At 52.5% G+C, this 21,356-nt stretch overlaps 2 protein-coding genes across 9 annotated transcripts in view; one reads left to right on the top strand and one right to left on the bottom strand.

Annotated features, from left to right (window-relative positions):
- The window catches only part of HNRNPM (heterogeneous nuclear ribonucleoprotein M), a 39,061-nt gene extending 27,215 nt beyond the window's left edge, over nt 1–11,846 (top strand). For 3 of the 8 annotated variants that reach the window (XM_079915573.1, XM_079915572.1, XM_079915571.1), the window contains 5 exons: nt 2,691–2,789; nt 6,221–6,274; nt 8,326–9,128; nt 9,788–9,839; nt 11,430–11,846. In XM_079915573.1, the coding sequence (XP_079771699.1) occupies nt 2,691–2,789; nt 6,221–6,274; nt 8,326–9,128; nt 9,788–9,839; nt 11,430–11,593 (1,172 nt within the window). In that variant the 3' untranslated portion in view covers nt 11,594–11,846. The remainder of the gene's footprint in view (nt 1–2,690; nt 2,790–6,220; nt 6,275–8,325; nt 9,129–9,787; nt 9,840–11,429) is intronic. The other 5 variants (XM_079915578.1, XM_079915577.1, XM_079915574.1 and 2 more) reach the window with 2 other exon arrangements.
- Nucleotides 11,847–13,149: 1,303 nt separating this feature from the next.
- On the bottom strand, nt 13,150–20,871 carry PRAM1 (PML-RARA regulated adaptor molecule 1; the record flags this gene model as incomplete). Its single annotated transcript, XM_079918708.1, has 11 exons — nt 13,150–13,273; nt 13,414–13,448; nt 13,533–13,566; nt 13,655–13,817; nt 13,967–14,075; nt 14,191–14,248; nt 16,758–16,834; nt 16,908–16,965; nt 17,055–18,099; nt 20,540–20,704; nt 20,848–20,871. The coding sequence occupies 11 exons, from the start codon at nt 20,869–20,871 to the stop codon at nt 13,236–13,238; spliced, it is 1,806 nt and encodes a 601-aa protein (XP_079774834.1). The 3' UTR covers nt 13,150–13,235.
- Nucleotides 20,872–21,356: the final 485 nt, after the last annotated feature.

Below are 21,356 nucleotides of genomic sequence, written 5' to 3'. Positions count from 1 at the left end.
GTTTGCTCAGAACAGATGAGCCATTAGAAAGGAGATTTGGGTTGCTGCTCTGAGGAATTGAGTGACGCGACTTAGAAGTAGATGGAAACGAGGGTAGGAACTGTGCTGAGCCACGGGGACAAAGTCTTTGGTAATCTGGCAGGTGGAATGCAGCAGTCACGCTTCTGAGCCTGGTGATTCAAGGTTCAGAGTGCTGATTGTCCTGAAGAGCCACAGTGGAAGATGTGTTCTTACGCTGTGTGCTTATTAGTTGCTCTCTGATACAGATAGATACTCAGAGTCCTCCTTCTCCATCCTCTACAGCAGAGAACAGGGCCTTCCTTGCCCTGGAGCTGTTTTGAGATTTGGGTGGAATTGGCTCTAGAGCCCTTGGGTGCTGCGTCCAAGGAAGGTTTTGATCACTGGGAAAAAGTTGATAGGGATGTTTCAGATTTAACTTAATGTTTAGTTGATTATCATGATGCGTCACATTATAGTCACAGGTGCTGACAACATTAGACTGATCAGAAATCAGATTCTCAGGGCTAGTCAACCAACCAGTAGAGGTCAAATCTTTATAGAACGGGTACAAAAATTTTAAATTGAAAGATCATCAAATATTAAATGATGACTGGTTTGATGCAATATTTGACAATGAAAATTCTTTCTCTGTCTCTCTTGCTCTCTTTTTTGTGTCGGTGGGGAGTACATTGGAGTTCGTACAGGGTTGGTTCCCTGTACTCTACACTCTGTTGACAGTTGGGAAGATAAATTCTGAGGCCTTTGCCAACACATTACTGCCTGCATGTGACTTCCTAATGTTTGTGGGGGGTGTCTTCTTCACGGGCTTACGGTAAGGATTAAAGGAGTGCAGGAGAGCCCCCATCCATTACGGTGCCACTCTGGGATTTCTGTTCTGCATATACAGGCTCGCACAAGTTAGATATATTTCCAGCAGATAGCATGCCACCAACCTATGGGATTCAGTTGGGTGGATTCAAGCTATGAATGTAAAGTCCACCATTGTCATCTGCTGCATCTTCTTATTAATTCATAATGCTAGTCCGCTTCCACGTTTGTAATAGACTCATTTACTTCTTTCAAAGTATAGGGGCTCCAGCTGCATATTTTGTAGTTGTGCAGTAAAAGATGTCCATTATGTAGCACATGTATACCTGATATTTCTAAGGAGCAAGATTAATTAACTGGGTTTTCCAGGGACCTCTCGGTATGGAAAGGAGACAAAGTGTGATGCACATTTTAAGTCTTGCTTTAGATGAATATACAAGGAAAGAAGTAGCCAGTGACAGGAGTCATGAAAGGGTTTCTCAAATAGGTGACAGCTGTGGCGGGGCTTTTCCCCCACAGAAGCTAAGACCTTGTTGTTGTTTTTAAATAAATTTATTTATTTAATTTTGGCTGCGTTGGATGTTCGTTGCTGCGCACGGGGTTTCTCTAGTTGCGGCGGGTGGGGGCTGCTCTTCGTTGCGGTGCGCAGGCTTCTCATTGCAGAGCATGGGCTCTAGGTGCGCAGGCTTCAGTAGTTGTGGCTCGTGGGCTTAGTAGTGGTGGTTTGCGGGCTCTAGAGCGCAGGCTCAGTAGTTGTGGCGCACGGGCTTAGCTGCTCCGCGGCATGTGAGATCTTCCCGGACCAGGGCTCGAACCCGTGTCCCCTGCACTGGCAGGCGGATTCTTGACCGCTGCGCCACCAGGGAAGTCCGAAGACCTTTGTTTTTAAAAGACATTGTGGGACTTCCCTGGTGGCGCAGCGGTCAAGAATCCGCCTGCCAGTGCAGGGGACACGGGTTCGAGCCCTGGTCCGGGAAGATCTCACATGCCGCGGAGCAGCTAAGCCCGTGCGCCACAACTACTGAGCCCGCACACCGCAACTAGAGAAAGCCCATGCGCAGCAACGAAGACCCAACACAGCCAAAAATAAATAAGTAAATTAATAAATTTGTTTAAAAAAAAAGACACTGAAAAACAACAAATACTACTGCAATCAGCATAGAAAAAAATAATGAAGTTACCAAACCCCATTATGTAGATGAAACCACTCCAGTTGTCAGTAGAGAAGTCATGTTGTTTGCACACAGGCGTCTTTCTCTGTTCTCATGGCTGTGCTTGTGATTGGAACATGGGTTTTTGCATTGGAGTTAGGTTCCAGCCTTTGCCTCACTCCTTACCAGGCATGTGACCTTGGTCAAGATGCTGTCATTTGAGCCTCAGTTTCTTTGTAAAGGGGCAGTGGTGATGGAGGGTAATGTAGGTGTACAGTCTGGTTGTGAGGATTCCATGAAATAATAGCACATATAAAGCCCTGGGCAGGGCAGGGCATGTGGGAGGTGCCCCAGAAGTGGTACCTGCTGCTGCTGTAACATAGGCAGGCTCTCCTGCAGCCTACCTTTGATGCCTCATGCACTGCAGCCTCCCCACACCAGTTACTGCAGTACTGGGTGCTTGGTGTATCCATTGTGTGACTGTGTGTAAGCTGGAAATTAGTCCTAATGGACTAAAGGTGGGTTGTTTTCAGGGATTCATTTGAGGTGACTTCCTTTTTTAAGGAATAAAGGATGAACGATGGTTTCCTATAGAAAAACTAAAACATGCTGACTTGCTGGTAGCTGTTGTGTGTTTATAGTTTTTTGTTTTTAATGTCTAAAACATGATGGTATTCTTGGAAAGGCCTAGGGTAATATTTTTTTCCACAGAGATGGAGCGTGGCATGGGTGGAGGATTTGAGAGAGACTTTGCCAGAAATGAAATGGGAATGTCTCGAAGCTTTGGAGAGCCCCTTGGCAGAGGAATGGGTAAGAAGGCCCCATGGGCCCCTATGTGGGCGGGGTCAACCCCCCGGGGGTGCAGGCTCACCCTGATGTCGGGAGGTTCTTAGGCAAAGTCAGCTATTTTTCCTTAGGCTTTAAAAAAATTGTATGTTTTCTAGGTCTAGATACGAACTTTTGGTCCTTGAATTTTTTTATTGGTATCAACAGCACCATTTGTCTTTAGTCTTTTCAGATGGCTGCTTTTTTCACATTGGTATAAGGTGTTTTCTTGCTGTGGAGTTAAAAACTGCTGTGTTTACATGACGTTGTGGCTGTGTAGTCACGGTAGAGATCTTCAAGGCCCTGCTCAGTGGGGGTGTGAGTCTCCTTAGTCCAGGGGCCTCTGGTGTTCCAGTTAACAAAGGATGACGGTGTGCTTGCTGATGCAATTGAAAGAGATCTTGGTGAACAGGGAAGTTTCCTAATGTTGGAAGGCCTGGAGTATTGGGTCTGTCTAAATGTAGTTTTGGTTAGTTTGCAAAGCAGTTTCTTCTTTACTTTTCCATGGATGTCTTCCCCTGTTTGGAGTTTAGACGTTTCTGAGAATCTGTCAGCCTGATTCTTAGTTAGTTTGGAATAAGGAGATTGTCTATTCCTGGGCTCTGAAGTTTGTTTCTCTCAAAGGAGATTTAGAGCATGGATAACTCTCTCCCCAACACCCCCTCCTCCATCTTCATCAGCTTCTCAGCCTGTGCAGATAGGCGGCTACTAGGTGATAACCTCAAAGAGTGTTCAGCCTGTCTTTATGGGACACCTTGGGCTAGCTGTGAGGATTTTAAGCTTTTTTATGTCTAGTTTGTATGAGCTGAGCTGTATTTATCTCCAGGAATCCTATCTTCTTTGTTTCCTTCATGGAAACCAGGAATTATTAGGAACTGTTTCTCTCAGAGTAGACTGTTGGCTTTTGTTTCATTTGTCCCCCTGACCATGGTTAGGATAATTAAGTGATTTTTCTTGCATCAAAACTAGCTTTGCTTTCTTCTTTTAAAAAAAAAAAAAAAAAAGAAAAAGGAAAAAAAAGAGGAAAAAAAGTAGCTGGTACTGAAGATTTACTTTTTCTGTACTTACTTGATATGACTGTAGCTTTATTCTAGATTGTTCCAGAGCTTTAGAATTTGGGGGTGAGTTCATAATCTGTATGTGACTAGGTCAGTTAAAAGTTTCTTGTTGCCATGACTGGCTTTGTTTTTTGTGTCTTGAAATGGTAGGGTATTAAAAAATTTTAATTTATTGTCATTTGGCTGCAAATACTAATTTGTGGATGGATACCTGTGGTGAGAAGAACAAAATGGCACGTGACTTTCCTCCCACAGGCACTTTGTGCTGCTCTTGAGCCTTCAGTCCTTTGCTGCTCTGGGTCCTCTCACCTCAGCTCTGTGATGAGGCTTGTCAGCCTTGTCCCAGATCCTGTGGAGGCACAAGAGGTGGACTGGTGAGCTTATTTCACGTGGCATCAGGAAACACGTCCTGTCCTGACCTGAATATAGGAAGGTCATCTGCAGGCCTATCTCCTGCTACTTTGGCACCTTCTTTCTGATTGAGACCATGGTCTGTTTGTCCTGAGGCTTCCCAGAGTGACCATGGGCAAGAGCAAGGAGCTTTTGTTCTCCTGCTACTTATGATCAGACTCAAGTTAGTGAAATGGTCTTTGTACCAAGTAAAATCTTTAAGTCAAGTTTTCAGAGTAGTTGCCTGGATTGTTTTTTTTTTTTTTCAGATTCAGTTCTTGATCTTTTTTTTCTGTATTATTTACTTGACAGTTGGATCATTTTGGTGTGCTACTTTTGTAGTGCTCTCCCTATTCAGTATCCCTTTTTTCCTATCAAGGCAGTAGTTCTTTGTGCAAACAACTGTACTTGGTGCTCCAGGGCTATAGATAGATATGTGATCCTTAACTTTGAAGGATGTGGTGTAGCTGAGGAGACGGTGCTCAGAGTGGCTTGGGGCAGCACCAGAGATCAGCACGTAGAAGTGGCCTAGTTGAGGGAGCCAGTGGAGATGTTGATTCCCGGGCTCTCGGCAGCTATGTGAGCACCACACAAAGGCGATCATTTTCTGTGTTAAGATTTGAAAAAGCACTGCTCTAGATGCTTGATAGAAGTGTTTTGCTCAGAGAACACAGGATCCAGGCAGGGGTGTAAGAAGACCATGCAGGAGATGCAGTTCACGCTGGAGGGGCTGGACTTCAGCATAGGTAGAAGTGGGGTACTGGCCCACAGAGAGGGCGGACAGCATCAGGTGCAGAGGCTTGGAGATGTCAGTCTATTTGGGGTGGGAAGAACAGAACAGATTATAAAGTTTTAGGTCAGAGCAGGGGGCCCTGTGAACACCCATGAAAATAATTTGGCCTTTCTCTTCAAATCGGTGGTCGGCTGATTGTGAAGTCTTTTGCCAGGGAATGGTTTGATCCAAGTGCTGTTTTAGGAGCTAGAACCTAGGCCTGGGCGTGCTGAGTAGGCTCCCAGGCATCATGGAAGAATAAGCCCCGGTCTTGCTTCCTGGCTGGAGGTCTGTTTTCTTGGTGTACTTTCCCATCCCCTTCCTTTAGCAGGTAGTTGTAATACTTGAAACAGCTGCAGGGCTAGGGTTTAATCTCTCACAGTCATGGTCAAAATATGATATGTGCTCTGTGGCTGTTGTCCATGTTGCTCAGCACACTTCAGGACCAGAGAGGGGGTGGGTACAAGTTTCTTTTATATAGTGAAAGACCCAGAAGAAACTTAAAAGCTAACACTAATGATAGCATTAGACAAACTTAATAGAGGTTTGAATGAACTGCCAGCCAGCAAGCAGCAGTATTGCTGTTTTGGAAAGCTGAGTGTGTTGGGGTTTTGTTTACCTGAGGCTTTGTCTGTCACTTGGTTACCATCACATTTAGCTCCTTCCAGGCAGGGCTTGTAGGCTCAGTTTGCTGCAGTCTTCCCTTGCCTGGCTCGTTGATTAGGTCATATTTCCAGCAGTGCATGCGGTTGCTGCTGGTTTTCTGGGGTTGGGCTCTAAGTGTAGCTACAGCGGTAGTTTGTTGAAGGGTAACTGTGAGGTGCTGATTGGATCTGGGTGGGTGAGTGCACGCTTCAGTCTGTGAGTACTGAGTGTCTGGACCAGCTTTAGAAAACTGTGCTACTGGCCCCATTCTTGCTCTAACCTTCCAAGTTCAGCTCGTGGGTGCAGTACCAGAGGCCCTGCCAACTGGGCCTCAGACTCTGGAGCTACATGGAACTCTAGCATCATGACCCATCATCAAGGACCCTTACAGTTTTCCAGTAAAATGACCTTGTCTGTGTGTATATTTCTCAACCCCTTCCCCTTTCCTTTTTTATTTTTTAATTAGTAGTAGTCCTGCTCTGGAATCTGTAATAAATTTCTATTACCATAGAGGAATTTGGCTAATTTTTTTTTCTTCCTGATTTCCTTAGAAATCCTAAGTAATGCACTGAAGAGAGGAGAGATCATTGCAAAGCAGGGAGGAGGTAGGAAACGCTTAGTTTTGATGTTTTGATTTTTAGAATAGGCCTGTGTTACCGGGGATAGTAGTGTAGTGGTGAAAGCATGGGCTCTAAAATAGACTGCCTGGGGTGGGGAACCAGCTCTGGCTCCTCCTAGCTGTGTGACATTTGGCAAGTTACTGAACTTCTCTGTTTTTCGTACTGTAAAATGGGGATATAATGGTACCTACCTCATAGGGTTGTTCTGTAGAGTAAATGAGTTAATGCATAAAAGAGGACCTATGTATGTGCTGCGTACACGTTAGCCATTGTCAAAATGTCTGTGTAATCTGGGGGCTTTCTTGTTTCTAGTATTATAAAATTGTAAATTGCTAAAAGTAAATATTTCACCTGATTATAAAAGTGTACACCACCTAATCATAGCATATGTTTCCTATGTACACGTGTACTCACAAAAATTCAGAACATTATGAAGAAAGTAAATACCTGAAATCTCATTGCCCTGCAATGAATGCTGTAGATATTTTGGAATATATTTTCCCATTAATACACTTTTTTTTAAGGGGTACCTAAAACTAAATGTACTTTAATTCAGTCTGATTTTTTTTTTTTTTCCTCATGGCTCTGAGCATCTTGGCATTTCCTTGGTAACTCCACTTGCTGGATTTATTTCTGTGGTGGGCTGATTCTAGAACTCCATGTGGGTACCGTTTCTTCCTAGTTCTCTGCTGCTATTGGCATCTGGAGTGTCACCCTCATTTTTGGTACTTTTGGGGATGCTACCCACCCTCTCTAGGTCTCTTACATTTTTTATAGTTGCTGAGATATTTCTGCTGTGAAAGCTTAATATTCTTAAAATTGTGTTTATATTTTGCCACTTGGTGCACTGTTATTCAGCCAAGGAAACAGTCACCGAGAAGTGGCGTGACTCGTGCGAGGTCACAGCTTTGGTCAGTTAGAGAATCAAAGAAACGGCTGAATTTCCTCTTTTGGAATTTGCATCTTGGCCTGGGCTGCTTGATTCAAGAATGGGCTGGCTGAGGGCCCAGCTGCCCATTTTTCAGAGGCAGGTGGTGGTGGTCGTGAAGCTTGAGTGAGGGGGACTCTCGGGCTCTGCATGTGGAAAAACTTGGTGGCCAGTGGCCTTGGTGGTGGAGCCAGACCCTCCTTCTCCAGAATTGTAAGCATCACAGGGTCGGCTGTGCACTGCTGACCTGCCAGCATGTGTCCAGCTGAACCATGACAGTGAGGGACTGATCCCAGGCCTGTTACTAAATCTACTCTGCAGTGCCATCAGATTTTTTTCCTCCAAAGCTAGCAAAGTTATACACGGCAAAGTCGGTTGGCGGTTTCCGTGACAGAGTAAGGTTCCCTAGAAGTGGCTGGCTGTGTTCATTTGTACATGAGGATCTGTATTCGTGTTGGTGTTTGTTTTCTTTATCTCTGCCTGATTACATGGCTGTGTAATAACTTACTTATGCCGTGGAGGTGCTAAGGAAATGCAGCCAGACTGGTTACCAGCAGGGCATTGTAGAGGGACAAGTTGGGAGAGGATAGAGGTTGTGAGCAATTTTAATTGTCCCCATTATAATCCATGTAATCCATTATGTCGGGTGACCATCTGAGTGTGGGGTTTCTGTCCCTCGCGCTCCCCCCCCCCGCCGCCCCCCAGAGCTTTTATCAATGTCTGGTGGTGGGGAAACTGCAGAGTTCTCAAGGAGTTGATGCCTGTTGCTCACAAAGCTTGTCACAAGTATTAGCACTTTTGAAGTAATGTGGAGAACATTGTTGATCAAAGTTCTCGGGGTGGGTTTTTTCCCTCTTTAAATTTTATTATGGAAATTAACTGTGGCACAGAAGTAGGAAGAATGATGTACTCACTACCCAGCTTTAACAGTTGTCAACATTTGCAGGATATGTAATGATAACTTATTGTGGGACTTAAAATTTCTGAACCGTGATTGAGCTTGTGAAGTGCCCAGGCCTCTGCACCCAGGGAACCCTCCTGGCATGGTGTGCACACAGATCCTCAAGTACCTGACATATGCCTGACACATTTCATGTCTCTGTTTTAGGTGGAGGCGGAGGCAGTGTCCCTGGAATTGAGAGGATGGGCCCCGGCATTGACCGCATTGGGGGTGCCGGCATGGAGCGCATGGGTGCAGGCCTGGGCCACGGCATGGATCGTGTGGGCTCTGAGATTGAGCGCATGGGCCTGGTCATGGACCGCATGGGCTCAGTCGAGCGCATGGGCTCCGGCATCGAGCGCATGGGCCCACTGGGCCTCGACCACATGGCCTCCAGCATCGAGCGCATGGGCCAGACCATGGAGCGCATCGGCTCTGGTGTGGAGCGCATGGGTGCCGGCATGGGCTTTGGCCTGGAGCGTATGGCCGCACCCATTGACCGTGTGGGCCAGACCATCGAGCGCATGGGCTCTGGCGTGGAGCGAATGGGCCCTGCCATCGAGCGCATGGGCCTGAGCATGGAGCGCATGGTGCCCGCAGGCATGGGGGCAGGCCTGGAGCGCATGGGCCCTGTGATGGATCGCATGGCCACCGGCCTGGAGCGCATGGGCGCCAACAACCTGGAGCGCATGGGCCTGGAGCGTATGGGCGCCAACAGTCTCGAGCGCATGGGCCTGGAGCGCATGGGCGCCAACAGCCTGGAGCGCATGGGTCCCGCCATGGGCCCGGCCCTGGGCGCTGGCATTGAGCGCATGGGCCTGGCCATGGGTGGTGGTGGCGGTGCCAGCTTTGACCGTGCCATCGAGATGGAGCGTGGCAACTTTGGAGGAAGCTTCGCAGGTTCCTTTGGTGGAGCCGGAGGCCATGCTCCTGGGGTGGCCAGGAAGGCCTGCCAGATATTTGTGAGAAATGTAAGTGGCTCCTCAGGAACTTCTCAGGGGTTGTATGCACAAGGGAGGAGGGGGCAGGAAGCCAGCAGGACCGAGTGGTAACAGGTCGAAGTCAGAGGGAGAGCTGAGTAGCGTGCAAGGGCCCTTTGCCACTTTCCCCGAAGTTTGGTGTTGGGAGAATGAGGAGGGAATGTGAGAGCTCGTGAATACTCGTGCAGCAGAAATAGTGGGTTTTGCGAAATCCTAAGCTTCTCTGACTACTGGATGGAAAAGCCAGTGATCTGAAGAATTTGAGTTTCTTGAACTGTCAGCTTGATGAGCTGCTAAATGACATGGCACGACAGTTCAGGGGTGGGGGGGAAAGGCTGTATCTGAATTATCTTTACCAGATTGACCACCTTTAGCTACTGTTCAGTGGTTCTGTGGGCTGCTCACCACAGGCAGCTGTGTGTTCTGCTCTGTGCATGGTGCTTCCACAGACAGATGCAGACAGGAGGGAATGAACTTGCTGTGCTAGTTTAGAACCTCACGCAGACAGACTCTGTTCCCTGCTGATCAGTCTCAGTGTGAAGGTCAGCCAGTTTCTCTGTGTGATAAGTTTTAAAGGCACTCTGAGACAGTTGACGTTTGTGCATTAGGATTTGGTTGAATCACTCACCAGTCTCCTTTTTCTCCCTCAGCTCCCATTTGATTTTACATGGAAGATGCTAAAAGACAAGTTCAACGAATGTGGTAAGTATTTGAGAGGCTTTCTAGGTGCTTCCTTGTGTTGTGGCTTGTTGGTGCTGCATTGGAGTCATGCAGCGAGGCTTCCATCCTAGTCTTCACAGACACCTTCCGTGACTCTGGAGGATGGATGGGACTTGCCATTTTTCTGCCTGTGCAAATATTCAAGCAGGTTGTTGAGTTTCCTTTTATGTGTCAGATACTTTTTCACCTGTGTTCTCATTTCATCTTTGTTTTTCTCTTTTTTTCCCCCTTCCGGTTTTTGAAAGGAGGTAGTGTTGACCCCATTTTACAGTCAGGCCAAATCATGTTCCCAAGGTCACATGGCTTCTAAGTGACAAAGCTAAATAAAATAAATACATCTGAGACAAGGTTGTTTTCCACAATAGCACTATTGGTTTGCGCCTCAGAGAGCACTCGCCCAGCAGGTCCCTTGGGTGAGGTTTCACAGGCTCTGGGCACACAGTAGCTTGTGTGCGATGAAGCTAAGGGTCTCTGATAGAGGTTTCCTGGCACACCAGGCAGCCATTCTGGAAGGGTCACTTTGTGGCCAAAAAGAAGTTGTCTCCGGTTGAGGCCCTGCCCCTCACGCCTACCACCTCTTTTCTTTTAACCGTGTCAAGTTGGGAGCCCCAGCCCTAAGCCAGAGGTCTGGGTAGCTCCCTGGATCAAGGCTTCCTCAGTGTTTTCTCATTTCCTTTTGCTGCAGTGACTCAGATTTCACCACAATTGCTGCTTCTCCTGGTTCTTCTCTCGGGTCAACTGTTGAGCCATAGCCTGCCTTCTTGCCCTGTTCTTGTCCTCTTTCCACTCCTTAGTTCCCAAGTTGTAGTGGATATTCTGAAAAGTCAAATTGGATCACTTCCCCCTGCCACAGATGCCCGGAGGTGTCCCTCTGCTGTCAAGAGAAAGCCCAAACTACGATCCCCTGTACGACTTAATGTCACCCTAAGCTGTTTTAGACCCTTCCCGTGAGAAGCCCTCCAGGATGTTGACCTCTTAAGCAGAGTTGATGGCCCTAGAATTGTGAGTGCCAGCACCAGTTACACTGTGTGTTCTTGGCCCTGTGTTTCTGTGGCTCTTCCCTTGTAGATTGTTTCCATGGTGCTTGACACATACCTGGATGCTTAACCGGAGCTTGAATGAATATTTGTAACCTGTTTGCCAATTATTACAAAGCTTGTATTTGGACAGTACAGAAGTGTCCATGGTATTGGCATTGGCCTTGTAAATGCGGTGGAGCAGTGTATTAAATAAGTGAAGCCTCTGTGAAATTTGCCTGTAAAGCTGGCTTCACACAGCGTCTTTTTATAACTCTTGAGAGTAAAAGTGTGCATTTGAAGCCGCCAGGAATGCTCATGGTGGGTCAGATTGTTGTCCTGTGGCAGAAGAATGGCAATGTGGCTGAGGGCCATAGTAGCTGGGTTCCAGCCGCTGTGTTCTGAGCATTCATGCGCCAGGCGCGAGGGCCACCCTCCCTTTTGACTCTGTCAACCGAAATCCAACAGGTGATCTGGACTGAGTGGAGCCCAGACTGAGGCTGAGCTCTGGGTTTGCCTGATGAGTTGTGGTCTCTTCTTCCCTCCCTGTGCCCAGGCCACGTGCTGTATGCCGACATCAAGATGGAGAATGGGAAGTCCAAGGGGTGCGGTGTGGTTAAGTTTGAGTCGCCAGAGGTGGCTGAGAGAGCCTGCCGGATGATGAATGGGATGAAGCTGAGTGGCCGAGAGATTGATGTTCGAATCGATAGAAATGCTTAAGCAGTTGCCTTTTTTAAACATCGATACCAGACCTCTGAATTTGTATTTTTTCTTGTTAACCATTTTAATTTGTTGGCTGGATGTATAAAGATGTTTAAAAAATTCAGTTGCTTTTTGGGGTAATTTGAATTACTTTTTTAATGACTGGGATTCCATTTGACTGTTTGCATTGAGATTGCAATGTGCGCAATTTTTTTTGTAGTTGTGGCATCTTGTTGACATCGAATATGACTTTGATAATAAATACCAGTTCCTGAAAGCTGCTTGCTTTTGTGTGTGTGTTGTGGGGTAACCGCCCGAGTTTGGGGGAGCTAGAGCTGCTCAGTCTCCTTTCTACCCTTGGAGCTGTGGACCCTTGGGCTGGGAGGCCACTGGCCCCAGCCACTTCAGAAAAATTTCGTGGAAACGGAATCCTGAGTGGACCTCAATCCCCCAGGGCTCGTTAATGGTGCACTTGGCTGTCGGAGCCATCCTGTCTCCCCTGGTGCAGTTCTGTAGGGCACAGATGCTGCATCGGGCTCGTTTCCAGTTAGACTTTTGTCTCAGTCTGCTCTGGCTGCTGTAACAAACATTTGTTTCTCACAGTTCTGGAGGCTGGGAAGTCCAAGATCAAAGCGCTGGGAGATTCAGTGCCTGGTGAGGGCCCGGTCCTAGTTCGTGGATGACACCTTCTAGCTGTAACCTCACATGGCAGAAGGGGCCAGGGAACTTTCTCAGACCTCTTTTATTTATTTTTAAAAAAAATAATTTTTTAGCTTTATTTGTTTGGCTGCGCCACACAGCTTGTGGGACCTTAGTTCCCCCACCAGGGATTGAACCTGGGCCCTCAGCAGTGAAAGTGCGTGCAGAGTCCTAACCACTGGCCTGCCAGGGAACTCTCAGACCTCTTTTGTAGGGGCACGAATCCCATTCATGAGGGCTCTGCTGCCACGACCTAATCCCCTCCCCAAAGGCCCCACCTCCTAGTACCATCATGTTGAGGGTTAGGTTTTCAACGCAGGAATTGTTTTTGGCAGCAAGGACACAAATGTTCAGTCCATAGCAGCTTTGCTTTGCTAAAACAGACCAAGTAGGGTGAGAGTTTCTGAGCATATTTTGTCCTGTCAGAGGTTTAGGCTGAACTTGATACCTGGACTCTTATCAGAACTGGGTCACATTCCCCCCAAGATGTGATCTCATACGTAAGTCCACTTGGGCTGTGTAGCCTGTGAGAAGCTGCAGCTGCTGCTTGTCACGTTGGATGTGGAGGGTCTTCACTCTGGCTGGCGGCTGACACGGGGTACCATCACGGGGACTCCCACCTCTAAGTCTAGCAAGGTGCCAGCTCCCTTGCTACCTTCTCCTGTCCTACTTTTCTCCTTTTTCTGGCCTATATCCTTGAGGGGTGTGACCTTGGAGAAGGGGGGTGACCCCACAGATTCCCCCAGGTGTCTGATCATGGCTCCACTGTGTGGTGCCCATCAGGAGGGAGAGACAAGACAAGAAGCAGGAATTGCTTTAAAAGAGGGGCTTTATGTGGTCTGTGTCCGTGGTCAGACAGGAGCCTGGGCAGTTCTGTGACGGCCAAACTGGGATCCAGGGCTCCTTCGGTTAAGAGGTGGCTGGATTGGTGGGTTGTCCTGGGTCCCCACCCCTGTAGGCCTTATCGTCCCCCGGGGAATGGTTGGTTATCCAGAGGATCTGCTGAGGAGGGGTGACTTCCAGTGACCCTTGCCCCATAAGCAGGTAGCCAGCAGCCCCTGGTGGAGTGGGATGGGACCTTACCCCCTCCCAAGACACTGTAGTCCCTTCCAGTCCACCCGGAGCATCCCCATACATACCCCAGGAACCGACGTCGTCATACACCTCTGTTTCCCTGGTTGAGAGCGCAGTTAAGGTCAGTAAGGGTCACCCCACCCCTCCCCCCTAAATCCCCCACCCCATCAGGGCCAGCACTCACAGGGGCAGTAGAGCTGTTCTGGGTACATAGCCATCTGCAAGGAGAGAGCGGGGGTGGGTGAGTTCTCCACCCTCCCTGGTGTTTGGCGTCTTCCCAGGGCTGCCCCTGCTGGGCTCACTCACACTTGCCCTTGGTGTCCCGGCACAGCATCTCCTCCTTGCTGGTGAACTCTATCACCTCCAGGATCTCCCCACGCCGAAGCGCCAGGTGCTTGCCACCCCCGCGACGGGTCTTGGCGTTGGGGTCAATCATCATCCTTGTCTGAATCACAATCTCCCCCTCAAACTGGGGAGGAAGACATCAGAGCTTTTGGTCATGCTGCCACCCCGAGGACCCCTGCCTGGCTTCTTTCTGAGGATGGAATTTGTGGGGCTTTGGTCAACTGGGGCTGAGCACAGCCCTCCCAGGACTCTTGCTTTGCTTGGGGTTCACACCTTGAACTTCTTCCGGAACTCCCGCTCAGCTTTCTCTGCCTTCCGGATCTGCTTCAGAGACTTCAGGTCCGTGGGCGGCAACTGCTGTGGCTGGGGGCCCTTCTCCTTCCTGAGCCCCCGGGGAGTTGGGTGCTCGTGAGCAAGACATGCTTCTCAGGGACCCCATTTTACCGTCCTCCCAGAGCTCAGCCCCACCCTGTCCCACTCCCTTTGCCCTCTGGTACCTGGGCTCTTGGTCTTGTGGTGGCCTCCTGGGGGGTTGCTGGGTAGACAGCACTTCATCTGGGACAGTCAGAATGCTGAGTTAGGGCAGGGACCATTGGTTCGGCCTCTGAATCTGGCGGCCTGCTCTTTCCCTTGTCAGTTCTCAGGACCTTGGTCCCCTCCCCACCCCGCTGCCCAGGCCTTTCTCATGAGTTGTGAGTTCTAGTGGATTGCCTTTCATTTTCTTAACTCCTGTCGCAGGACAGGCGTGGCAGAAACGTTACCACTCATTTCAGCTGTCTTGACTGTCATCCCAAGTTGCTTGCCGAGGAGGACCTAAGGGCTCAGAGAGGTAACACAGCCTGCCCCAGGTCACCCAGCTGTTAAATGGTAGAGGCAGGATTTCTCTGTAGGCTTTTGAGGCCATTTCACGCCTGCCTTGTAGAGCAGGTGGGGTTCTGGGAATTGTGATGAGATTTGGGTCAAAAAGTAAGGCGAAGAAAAGTATTTCCTGGAAGCAAAGAAGTCTCCCTCTAAGAAGGGGCTGTTGGGCTGGGACTCTTGCCTGGCCTGGCTGATGATGAGACTGGACTGTGAGGGGTCTCCCAGGTGAGGACTGACTACCCCGCAAATGACCAGCTTTCCAGGTATGAGCCCTGTTGGCCAAGGGTGTGGCTTACAGTGAGAGCCTTGTGAACACAAGGGGAGTGAAGGATCCAGAACCTGAAGCCCCTAGCTTTTTGCAGTCCTCTCTGAGTGACTTGAAGTGCTGCTCTGGACATTTCTAGGCCAGCAGACCCTTCCATCAAGCTGCCCGAGGGGCATCTGCATGGGGCCCTTCCACCCCTTCAGACACTGAGTTTGCCTCCAGCCTCAGCTGGGTGGTGCTCGGGTAACGGTGCCACCCAGAGGCTGCCCAGGCCGGAGATGGTCACCCGGCTGGGAGCAGCCTTGACTTCACCCCAGGGCCCCTACAGACCTGCCGCAGCCAGAGAGTGCAGCCCTGGGCACGGCAGTGCGGGGCAGACCCTGGTGCCCTGTGTCCCCAGCTTTCTGGCAGTGTGATCCTGAGCACGCTACCCTCAGCTCCTGAGAAAGAGCTGGGCCCGGCCTCTCCAGAGGAGCCCCCAGCTGTGCAGGGAGCCTCTAGTGGAGCCGCCACTGCTCTGAGTGAGGCAGAGAGTGGGAGGGGGGAGCCCAGAGTCCTTCCAACTGGGGACAGACTTGAGAAGGGCAGAGCTGCCTTTGGGACAATCACTGAGCCCCACTCGAGAAGCGGGGAGATCTGGGGAAGCATGTGGTATCGGCTCAGAACCTTGAAGAATGACTGGCGGTTGTCCAGTGGCTGGGACGGTGAGCAGAGGGAGGAAAGTGCCTCGTCTACTTGGGGTTGGGGAAGGGGAAGTGGTGGGCCATGCCTGCGGAGCTGCTGGAAGTGGATGGCCAGAGGTGCTCCCTCCCCACGTCCACATCCCCAAGAGAGGCCCCCCAGACCCAAGCCACAGAGCTTAACTGGAGCGGAAGCAGGAGGGGCCCTGTCAGGAAGCTCTGTGCTAACAGGGGTGTTGCAAGCAGCCCCTGGGGAAAGCCCAGGAGAAGCAGAAGGGGCTGGGGAAGGAGTAACAGCTGTATAGGCAGCAGACTTTGGAGGGTGGGCTGGTGAGGTGGGAGCGGTAGCTGGGGATCCCAAAGGCACCTCTGATGAAACGTTCCCCTGCAGGAGACCCTTCCAAAGACAGGGCAGGGAAGCAGCCCGGGAGCCTAGGGTCTGGGCTCCTGTGTATCGGCTGTGCGACCTGGGGCAAGTCACTTCTTGCCTCAAGCTTGTCCTCAAGCTTCCACTCCTGTAAAATGGGCAGGACACTGCCTCGGGGGTGGTGGGCTGTGCACATTCGGTGAAGTGCTGGCATGGGAGCCTTGGTGTTTTCACATGGGGTTGGTGAATGCATCATCCGCGAGCTGGGCCTGCTTGGCCTTCATCCTGCTCTCCAGGAGCAGAGGTGTGGAAGGGAGAGAAGAAGCATCCTTGGAAACCCAGAGCACAGAGAGAGAGTTGCCTGGGACTGCAGACCTGGAGGGGTCGGCCACACCCTGTCTCCAGCCCCTGCCTCTGAGTTCAGGCCCAAGTCCTGCCTGGATATCCCTCAGGCACCTCCAACACCACGGGTCCCTTACTCAGGTGCAGGCTCAACATTTGGGCCTCAACCCTGTCATGAGCTCGCTCTCGTCCCTGGTGATGCACCACCAAGTCCTCTTGCTGCTTTGTACCTGATCCTTCCACTGCTCTCCATGTCTTCTGCCACCACCCTGGCCCACACCCCTGCCCTGGCCACACCCTGGTCAGGCTGCTGGCCTCTGGGCTGCCCTTACTCACATTGTTCCACCCACCAGGAGCTGGTGTGACCTTTCTGAAAGGCCCCTCCTCCTCTCTGCTTCCTCCCCTGGCGCTGCTTTCAATCCATCAGGGATATGGATTGCCACTTGGCGTCACGCTAGCAACATGGCAGAACACACCCTTGTGACAAATGTTCCCCAGGTGCCTTGGCAGACTGGTCTGGCTGAGGGCCTGGCCCTGTCACCAACAAACCTCTGCCCTTGGGGCTGGGGCTGGAGTCGTCTGTGGGCTCCACGTCCTCGTACAGCTTGTAGGCCTCATCTGGGTCCCTGCGGGGATACCTGAGATGAGGGCCTCTTTCGGTCCCGTGACCCACGCCTGTACCCCCTGACTCCTACTCACTGTGGGGTGTCTTCAGGCTGTCGAGCCAGGAAGCCGGCAGAAAAGCTCCTCGGCAGAGCTGTGGGGAGATGAGAACAGGAGGGAGGGAGGCGGGCACTGCCAGGGAGCCTCCACACCCTCCTTTCTGCCTGGGCCGCCCTCACCCACCTGTGCCTGCTGCCAAGGTCCTTCGAAATCTCTGGACGTCCCTGGGGCCTGGGGGCAGTGGGGGCTTGGCTGGAGGGGCGCCCAGGCTGCTGACTGGGGGGAGAGGCCTCCGCCGGGGTGGGTGGCCAGGTTTGAGGCCCAGCCTCGAGCCTCCACCGCAAGTGAGGGCTCCAGATCTCTGCTGCCTGGCTCCAAACCCTGGGCTGAGTGGGAACCTAGGGCTGGAGCCTGCAACGGCAGTGGGCAGTGAGCTCTCTGAACGGGAGCCAGGGAGTGGAGGCTTTCTAGGGAGGTCACCGAAGAACTCTGCCTGCTTCCTGGGCAGAGATCTGGGCTTGGGCTGGGAGGACTTGCAGGGCGGCCCCCGCCACTCGGGCTGCAGAAACTCCTTGGGGAGCAGGCTGCACTCGGGCCCCGAGGACGTCCTGGGGAGGTCACCACACTCGGGCCGCGGGGGCTTCTCGGGGAGGTCACTCAGCGGAGGCTGTGGCATCTTTCCGGGGACTGTACTGAAGTTGGGCTGTGAGGAGTGAGGCTGGGGCTCACTGGACTCGGGCTTTGAAGGGGGCATTGGGGGGACCTCAGTGGACTCGGGCTGCGGCAGGGACTTCTCAGGGAGACCACTGACCCCAAGCTGCGGGGGCTTCTCGGGAACGGTACTGAACTTGGGCTGGGGGGGCTTCAGGGTGGCCTCATTGGACTCAGGCTGCTGGGACTTCCTGGGGAATGCACCGAACTTGGGCCCTGTGGGGGGCCTTGGGGCGTGGCTGAGCTCAGGCTGCAGGGGCTTCCTGGGGAATGGAGTGGCCTTGAGCTGTGGGACCTTCTTGGAGAGTTCACTGAACTCAAGTTTGCAGGGCTTCTTGGGCAGATCAGTGAACTCGGGCTGGGGGTGCTTCTTGGGATGCTCGCCTAGCTCAGGCTGTGGAAACTTTTTGAGGAGTTTGTTGAACTCGGGCTTTGGAGATACTTGGGGGAGTTTGCCGGTCTCGGGCTGAGAGGGCTGGAACTTTGCTTGAAGGCTCCGAAAGTCCTGATGACTCCCCTAGGGGACACGGAGTCAGGCAGGGACTCAGACACATGCGGGTGGTGGAGAGACGGACGTGGGACAAGCGGACATGGTCACGGACACGCACCCCCTTCCCCTGGCTCCTGTTCAGTTAGCTCCTCTCCCCCACCTTCTGCCCTTGGCCGCCATCTCTGTTGGCCATAGACTCCCACGTTTTTGTGTCTCTAGCCTCCCGGTGGGTCGCAGGCCCTCCTAAACTACCACACCCTCTGACCTCGCCACTCAGGACCAGGATGCGCACCCAGCCTCATCCCACTCTGGACCCGAGCTCCTGGGGCCCCTGGGGCCTGCTGCTCCCATAGCCCGCCCCGCCCCCTCAGTCAGGGGAGCATCCTCGAGCTCCCCGCCCCCCCCCCCCCCCCCCGCCATGCCCCCAGGCCCTTCTTTTCTCATTTCAAAATACATCCGGAATCCAGCCACTTCTCACCGCCTGCACCACTGTCCTGGCCCAGAGGAGCCCAACCGGGTAAGGCAGTATCCCCTGTTGCCTGGATCATTTAATAGGCTCTTCCTTGGTCTCCTGCCCGCCCCCGCCCCCCGCCCCCGCGTCCCCATCCCTGGTCAGGCCCCTCACAACAGCCGGAGGAGGCCAGTTAACCCAGAGTCAGTTTGTGCACCTCTGCTCAAAATCCGGCCGTGTTCCTTCATTTCCCCACAGTAGAAGCTAAAGATCTCACGAGGAACTTCCCTGGCGGTCCAGCGGCCAAGACTCCGCACTCCCAATGCAGGGGACCCGGGTTCGATCCCTGGTCAGGGAACTAGATCCCGCCTGCCACAACTAACGATCCCACGTGCTGCAACCAAGACCCAGTGCAGCCAAATAAAAAAAAAAAAAAAAAAAAAAAATCTCACAAAGGCCCTGAACGGTAGATTCGACCTCTCCTACCCAGTCACCTCCTTGGCCTCCCCTTCTCCCATCTCCTGCCCTCTGCCTGGGACACTCTCCCCACTGCATGGCTCTCCTTCTCCTCTTCCAGGTCACTGCTCCCATATTCCTTATTAGAGAGGACTTCCTCCCAGACCACCCTAATTAAAAAGAGAAGATTGGATTCCCCCTTCCCAGGATTCTCTATCCTCCCCAACCTGCCTGATGTTTCTCTTAGTTAGTACCTGACACCTTGTATCATTCTATTTATTTTACTTAATACTTTTTTTTTTTGGGCAGGGGGCGGGCGGCAGTGGCCATGCCTCACGGCATGTGGGATATTAGTTCTCCGACCAGGGATTGAACCCACGCCCCCTGCATTGGAAGTGCAGAGTCTTAACCACTGGACCGCCGGGGAGGTTCCAATACTTGTTTTTTAAATGTGTTTTGACTATTTGTGGGATTTTTTTGTTTTGTTTTGGTCTCTCTCCTCCTCCTTTCCCCAGCCCCTGTGGACTGTCAGCGCCCCAAGGGCAGTAGCTTGTCTTGTGCATTGCTGTCCTCCTAGTGCCTGGCCTGTGCTAAGATGCTCAGTAATTCTTTGTTGAAAATAAAGAACGTACAGGACACAGAGACAGGCATATGGGCGGCCTGACCATCACGTTCTCACACAGACTCACGTGGAGAGACACTAAGAGACCTAGAGGCAAACCTGAGGGCAGGGCCCCACAGTCCCAGACACCCCGACTGATGGTCAGGGATGCCCACCAGGCCCGGCAGGCAGGCTCCCGAGCGTGGGCACGCGCACCAGCCCTGGCACAGGAAGTCCGTCCCAGGTATGGTCTTGACCAGCCCCACATCCTTGGTCACGGACACAGGAGATGCACAAGTAGGCCAGGGCTGCTCTGACCGACAGGTCACCCCAGAGGTGGCCCTGCCACAGCTCCCAGGCCTGGCTTTACCTGGGGTCGAGGAGACCGGGGAGGGGAAGGGTACGACCTCGGGAACTTTGCCCCCGCCTGTGCCTCACTCTGCCCTGATCCAGAGAACAAGGAAAGGTGCCGGGGCCTGAGACGCCTCTGTGGAAGCCCCCCTAACTGGTGGGTTGTGGCAAGGCTCCCAGGTGACCCAGGGGGCCAGAGAAGCCGGGGTCAGCAGGTCAGGCCTTGGGGCGCTGCTGGGGTGGGGGGTTGGCAGCGTGTGCGTGACCCGCTTTGTCGCCCCCAGGAAGGCCCTGCCCCTCACCCTGGCTGCCTGTTACCGGGTTGCTATTCATGGCGCGGGGGGGGGGGGGGGTCGTCTGGGCAGTGCCACCCATCTCCCTTCTAGTCGCAGCCTCAGCCTCTGCTACAGGCCCCTCGGGAGCCTGAGCTGTCCCAGAGGTGGGTCTTGGCTGCCTCCTACCTCTGGGCGTTTGTGTCGGTCACAACCCTGAAAACCTGCTTGCCCCTCTGCCTGCCCGCTCTTGGAATGTGCCTTCCAGTTTCCACCCGTGGCGTCCCTTGCCTCCGGCCAGTGGGGGGCTCTCCAAGGGCTTGGGGGCTCACTCACCATGGCTGCAGGCGGGTGACGGGCCACAGGGCGAGTGGGACCTGAGCCAGGGCTGCTGCCTTCAGGAAGTGACTGTAGCTTCTGCTCCACGGGCCCCACGGGGTGGGGTCTACTGGCCAGGCGGGAGGGCAGAGGAGGAAGGGGAGGAGGGGGGAGAGCCCCAGCCTGTCTTCAGGTCCTGCTGGGAGCTTCTTGAATTCCTGTCCTGCGCTGCGCTTTGTGCATTTCTCAGCAGACACCCAACAGTCACTAGTTTCTCGACTCTGCTGGCCCCCCCTCTCCCACCCCATGCCCTGCTGTGTGCTGACCTCCGGACTCCAGGAAGGACTCATGCCAGGCCCTGAGGACCTCCTGCCGACAGAGGCAGGCCAAGGCCAACTCCTCCCAGGGCCTCTGCGGGAGGCGAGTGGTAGTTCTCAGCGGGAAAGGGACACGGCCAGTTCCGGGCCGTGAGACCCCAGGAGTAGAGCGAGCCTGACGGGTGAGGCCCTCCTGCTGGCTCTTGTTGCCTCAGTCCGCCTTCCTCATTTCAACACTTCCCTGTAGCCTGATTTCCAGCTCTGAGCAGGACTTAGGACTTCCCTGTTACAGGGGCAACTGTAACAAGGGCCGAGGGCCCAGGTGGGATGGCACGTTTGGTGGTGGGTGGGTGGGGAATGTCCAAGGCTCCCAGAGGACAAGAGGAGGAAAATGGGGACAGCTGGGAGGCCAGCAGAGAGGGGGTGAAGGTGGTAGGCAAGATTAGAGCTGTGAGGGTGCAGGGTGCGAGGCCAGACAAGGGAGACCCTGATGGCAGGGCTCGGTCCCCAGGAAGTCA

This window comes from Stenella coeruleoalba, assembly GCF_951394435.1.
Source record: "Stenella coeruleoalba genome assembly, chromosome: 3".
In the NCBI taxonomy this organism is placed as follows: Eukaryota; Metazoa; Chordata; class Mammalia; order Artiodactyla; family Delphinidae; genus Stenella; species Stenella coeruleoalba.
This window is presented reverse-complemented; position numbering and strand designations above follow the sequence as displayed.